The sequence below is a fragment of the Aquarana catesbeiana genome, linkage group LG11, assembly GCF_042186555.1.
Source record: "Aquarana catesbeiana isolate 2022-GZ linkage group LG11, ASM4218655v1, whole genome shotgun sequence".
Lineage (NCBI taxonomy): Eukaryota > Metazoa > Chordata > Amphibia > Anura > Ranidae > Aquarana > Aquarana catesbeiana.
In genome coordinates, this window is record NC_133334.1 from 55,578,798 (window position 1) to 55,585,251 (window position 6,454).

At 40.4% G+C, this 6,454-nt stretch overlaps 1 protein-coding gene across 2 annotated transcripts in view; it reads left to right on the forward strand.

Annotated features, from left to right (window-relative positions):
- LOC141112051 (ovochymase-2-like) overlaps positions 1 to 5,723 on the forward strand; it is a 202,047-nt gene extending 196,324 nt beyond the window's left edge. Inside the window, exon 23 of one of the 2 annotated variants that reach the window (XR_012236517.1) lies at positions 3,622 to 3,759. Coding sequence is in view for 1 of the 2 variants with exons in the window: in XM_073604441.1 (XP_073460542.1) it covers positions 3,622 to 3,755 (134 nt within the window). In the remaining variant the exon portion in view is untranslated. Of the gene's footprint in view, positions 1 to 3,621 lie in introns of both variants that reach the window. The other variant, XM_073604441.1, reaches the window with a different exon arrangement.
- Positions 5,724 to 6,454: the final 731 nt, after the last annotated feature.

Sequence of the window (6,454 nt, forward strand, 5' to 3'; positions counted from 1 at the left end):
TCTGTTGCTGTCAATTCTCAATATGAGATCCAAAGAGCTGTGACTATCAGTGAAGCAAGAAATCATTAGACTGAAAAAACAAAACAAACCCATCAGAGAGATAGCAGAAACATTAGGTGTGGCCAAATCAACTGTTTGGAACATCCTTAAAAAGAAAGAACGCACCAGTGAGCTCAGCAACACCAAAAGACCTGGAAGACCACAGAAAACAACTGTGGTGGATGACCGAAGAATTCTTTCCCTGGTGAAGAAAACACCCTTCACAACAGTTGGCCAGATCTCCAGGAGGTAGGTGTATGTGTGTCAAAGTCAACAATCAAGAGAAGACTTCACCAGAGTGAATACAGAGGGTCCACCACAAGATGTAAACCATTGGTGAGCCTCAAAAACAGGAAGGCCAGATTAGAGTTTGCCAAACAACATCTAAAAAAGCCTTCACAGTTCTGGAACAACATCCTATGGACAGATGAGACCAAGATCAACTTGTAGAGTGATGGGAAGAGAAGAGTATGGAGAAGGAAAGGAACTGCTCATGATCTAAAGCATACCACCATGGCGTGGGCATGTATGGCTGCCAATGGAACTGGTTCTCTTGTATTTATTGATGATGTGACTGCTGAAAAAAGCAGCAGGAGGAATTCTAAAGTGTTTCAGGCAATATTATCTGCTCATATTCAGCAAAATGCTCCAGAACTCATTGGACGGCACTTCACAGTGCAGATGGACAATGACCCGAAGCATACTGCGAAAGCAACCAAAGAGTTTTTTAAGGAAAAGAAGTTGAATGTTATGCAATGGCCAAGTCAATCACCTGACCTGAATCCGATTGAGCATGCATTTCACTTGCTGAAGACAAAACTGAAGGGAAAATGCCCCAAGAACAAGCAGGAACTGAAGACAGTTGCAGTAGAGGCCTGGCAGAGCATCACCAGGGATGAAACCCAGCGTCTGGTGATGTCTATGCATTCCAGACTTCAGGCTGTAATTGACTGCAAAGGATTTGCAACCAAGTATTAAAAAGTGAAAGTTTGATGGATGATTGTTAATCTGTCCCATTACTTTTGGTCCCTTAAAAAGTGGGAGGCACATATACAAACTATTGTAATCCCTACACCGTTCACCTGATTTGGATGTAAATACCCTCAAATTAAAGCTGAAAGTCTGCAGTTAAAGCACATTTTGTTTGTTTCATTTCAAATCCATTGTGGTTGTGTATAGAGCCAAAAAGATTAGAATTGTGTCGATGTCCCAATATTTATGGACCTGACTGTATATATATATATATATATATATATATATATATATATATATATTTCAACGTTTACATCACTATAAAGACTCTGTGCAGGGAAGATCAGCATCTGAACCCATAAAAGCTGGAGGCTGATAGAGCCTAGAAATAGAAGACATTACAATTACATTTAAAGTAAAAGTTTACCAGCATTGTGCATTAAATTTAAAATTATTATATCCATGCAAAAAAAGTTTCAGCTTTTAGTACTACTGTAATATAAAAGTTTTATTTCGCCCCCTCCACCCTTCATGTTGCTTCATGTCTGACTCCCAGTTAAAATACCCTGTTTATCCGACTTCTGGGTATATTTATTAAATATATATATACATGATATAAGATATACCGTATTACTTTCACTGTTTCCCAGTATAAATGAACCCCTTATAGTAGTGATTATCTACATACACTATTTGAAAATTTGTTCGATCGAGAAAAGTTTTCTATTCTGCTCCTTCGAATTTTCCTGTCACTGTGGTCGAAAACGAATGCTGGTTTGACCTCACTAATGGTTAGAAAGTCGGATGAATGTTCTTAAAACAAAAATTTTCAATAGAAGAATTAGTTTGTGTATGGTCAGCATAAGTGACAACAGGTGCAGGGATTATGCCTATTACAAGGGAGTCTGTCATGTATATTATTATATTACAATCATGTCTGAAAATTTGCAAAACAACATTTTGGGTCTTTTTAAATTTTAAACATTTTGATATCTGAGTCTGATATGTACCAGATTCAACCTCTAATAATAATTACCGTATATCTGTCTGTTATTTTTAGACTATATAGCTGGATATTTTTATTAAACATTGCATATAGATATTTAACAATATTAACTAAATTATACACCAACCTTTTTTTGAGGTTTTTATCTGATTAGTCGACTAATCGAATCAGACAAAAAATTGATTATGAAAATAATCGTTAGTTGCAGTCCTACATTGCATTCACTGAGAAATATGCAAGGCACTCTCTGAATGGCGGCTGTGCCAAGCGACCCCCTGTGGTTACTATGCACAAGGGCAGCTGTGAGGGGCACAGGACCCAGAAGACTGTGGCCATCATTGTAGTAAATCAGACTACTACAGTTGTTATAAGCTTCCACAGAGGCCACTCAGGAATGACACATGCATTTTTTACACTTATTTGCATTCTTTTTTTTTTCACGCCCCAATTCACTTTACTCACCTTTGATTAGTAGGGTGTAGATCCTCGGTCTTGCCCTGAGAGTCTTGTCAGGGAGCATACATGGCCTTATGGTCAGGTTCTTCAGCTCTCATGGGGTCTCCCTTAAGGGGAGCCCCACCTAGTACTTGGGTGGACCTTGCCTTAGCAGGTCCCCTAAAGAATGGGATGCACCTGGTTTCTGCCGAGTGGATCACGAGTATCCCAGTTCAAATCAGGAGTCTTGAGCATTGGTGTATCAGGGCCAGAGATCGCAGACAACAACTGGACTGAAATGCCTGGGCAGTGACATCATCCATAGGCTTGCTATGAGACATCCAATGTTGGCTGTTCCTCCTCTCCCCTGCAGCCACTGCTGGGAGGCGATCACATGACTGGACCAGAGTGCCCTGAGAATAGGTAAGTTTAAGCATCTTTCTTCTACAGGGTAATTATTATTATAGGATTTAGAAGGCGGTGGGAATAGGTGTAAGCGTTTTTAGGCAATAGCCTGGAATTCCACTTTAAAGCTTATAAAAAATTTGAATGGTTGAGGTTTACATCTACTTTAAAGGACACCTTTTCTGAGAGAAATGGCAACAGCCTTTTTGCTTCTCTTTTTAGCAAATCCTAGTTTTCTGTCTGTTATGTTATCCTCTTGTATCAATATTTTTCTGTATGTACCTTACCTGCAACACATATGTAAAAAGGATGCCTGACTTTAGACATAGTCTGTGACCTAAATCTTACTTGCCCATTCCTTTCTGCCACTTGTGCACTCCTAATGGCCATTGATGTTGCTTATTATAGTGATAGGCCAATAGGTATGTATCAGAGAGCAGCTTAGCTTCCAACTCTGACACTTCAGGATGTTAGAGTTTTGCCTGTTTTTCGGCCATGACAGGAAGAGTTTAGGGGCTGCTGCTGCAAATATGGGCCTCTAGGTGCCTGCACTTCATATATGGAGCATCTTTACCTTACCCCCCCCCCCCCCAGTGACAGAGTCTCTTTAAAATTCTATGTGCCTTTTGTAGTATGAAAGAGTTTGTTCCTGGACTATGTCCTCTAGATAAACAATGAGTGTAACCTTTGCTCTGCTTTCTAAGGGCTATGACATCAAGTTATGTGTTTTCTTATATAACTCTCCAGCTTTCTCTCTGTTACAGCCCAGCTGACAGTAGACACCATTCCTCGGACCATAAACTCAACAGGCTCAGCACTCCTTATAGAAGTCAACACCAGTATCATCAATTCCCAGCTACACTTATGGCTGACTTACACTTTCCATAGCCACAATTAGCCCATAAAGAAGAGTACGGCAAAGAAGATTTTTTTTACATACAAAATGTGAATATTAAAGAAATGTGTATTTTAGGCATGTACTGCTTTTGTGTCCTACTTCATGCCTCTTTAGAAGGTTTGACTATGCAATCTTCTATTGAAGATGCAAATATAATTTACATAGTTTGTGAAGTACAGTGGTTCACTTGTGAAAGCCCTGTAGCAGACAAGTGCCACGAGTAAATATAAGCCACACTCCAAAACGTAGCTCTTCTTTCTATATTTTTTCCTTGACGCGTTTCACCACTGCAGGCTTGCTCACAAGGATGGGAGAAATCAGCCAGCAGTGGTGAATCGCATCAAGGAAGGTGGTTGCGGGTGAAGATATGTATGTATGCAATTTTATATTTTGACAAATTAAATATATAAAGAAGAGCTATGTTTACTTTTGACTGAGAGTGTAGACAAGGCTGTGATAGTCAGCACCTGGGTCATCCGTGTGGGTTGAAAGGAGCAAGTCTGGAGCAGAGCCATGGGTTTGAGTATGTTCCTAGAAGAGGCCATGTAATACTAGCAATCCAGCTCTGAATGAACCTTTCCTTGATGTTAGTATGCAACCACGGTACCCTAGTATTCCCATCATAAAGTCCCCAGAATGAACTCTTTTCCTTCAAACTGATTTGTAAAGAACACTTATGGCCCCCTCACCATACCATCTTTCCATCATACTAACTTCCCTCTATCTGTGAGTCTTTACTATCATAATAACCTCCCTTCGTATCCATTAGATCACAACCTTTGCTCTTCAACTTTCCTTACCATTGATGTGTCCCATCAGTACAGCTCTTCCCCATCTGCCATGATAGCAGACCATGATCTTAGAGCTGCTGCCTCATTAACCTCTCTTCTATGTGACTAGGCTGAGCTAACAGCCATCACCCTCATATCCCTCCCACAACTGCCATGCTGTCAGATCCACATCACACATAGTGGCCTCACCATCTTCTCTCTCTTTTAGCCTCGTCGCTAGTCTATAAACTCATCTTTATACTACTGTGTGTCCTGTCATTTCATCTGAGCAGCCACTTGCCTTACCAGAACTCCTTCCGGGCCTATCTTCATCTTTCAGGATAGCGAACCATCATCTGGGACCAACCTTGTCCTTCATCATAGCTTGTCAGCTTATCTGTATGGTACTAATGGCCTTTCCCTTCACCACTAATCCAATTACCTATCCCCATGGGCCCTCTCAACACATGAGAATCAGTTTTTTTAGGCTTGTAATCAAGCATAGAAGGGTCGCAATGCCCCATGGTGACAGACCGTAATCCCAAAGCAAGTTATCACTCCATCTATCTGCAACCAACTGCACCATGACCACATGGCCTCTCATGCCTAAAATCATGACATGAGTTGATTTACTAAAACTGGAGAGTGCAAAAACGAGTTCAGTTCTGCATAGAAACCAATCAGCGTCCATTTTTATTTTTTTTGTCAAAGCTTAATTGAACAAGCTGAAGTTAGAAGATGATTGGTTACCATGCGCAGCTTCACCAGATTTTGCACTCTCCAGTTTTAGTAAATCAACCCCCTTGTGTTTGTAGAACTGACACTTTACCCACTGAGCCACAGCCACAGTTGCTCGTGGTGCCAGGCAAAAAATAGGGCCTTATAGAGCATAGAAACCAAGCACCCAACTTACAGCAGGTTTCAAACACACATAGATACTCACACTTAGTCTTGTTTACTGTTTTATATTTTGATTTCAATTCAGTTTGTCTGTACTATCTCAAATTATCCGACAGGCTTCACAATGTGATAAAGACTGTAGGTGGTAATGTCTGCTCATGCAACTGGTTGTCATTGCTAGTATTCTCATTGAATTAGAGTGTCACTGTGAGTAAAAGTCATTTAGTTATGCAGTATTATGACGTGCAGATTTTAATTAATTAAAAAGTCACACAATAAATCAAAACTGTTAACAAAATTTTGGGGTCTGTGAATTTTTCCAGTGAAAAAACTGAGGTCTTTTAATGTTTCTTCTATCTATACCCAAGTAAGAAAGATAAACATAAAGGTCCAGTCCATCCAAAAGTGGTGTTTTAGTTATAGGTGAAGTCTGGTGGGTTGAGTCCTTGGCTACTTATGTCTTAGATGCTCCTACAGAGATCTCCACTTCCCTGCATAATTCCTGACCCACCACCTATGTGTCTTTATCCATCTCTTAAATTTGACTTCACTTCCCTCCGCACCCCCTTCCCTGGACAGCTGGTTGTACCTCTGTTTTTTGTTAATATTGTTTTTGTACAGTAATACTTAAAAAAGAAAAATGGAGACAAGCAAGTATCCGTCCTTGATCTCCATATTAGCCTGAAAGTGTCCCTGATGGGGGAAGGCTGGCACATATCTGTTGGATATCATATTTTTTGGACCAGAATCAAAATATTTAGCGCCTGGAGATCAAAATTTAGGCAGATGCCCCCTTTTGCCTTAGGGACTGTGAAATGTTTAGCCCCCCTGAATCCTTTCTGCTTTGGGAGATGGGGTAACAACCCATATATATAGAAGACTTGTAAGGGTTGTATGTAGATCTGCTAACCTGTGTGGGAATATGGCCAAATTGGAGGACATGAACTGGGGAGGGCAGAGAGTGAACCTCTAGCTTCTACCCAATGAAAACCACTTCAACTTCCAAGACATCTGAGATGCTGTATGTAC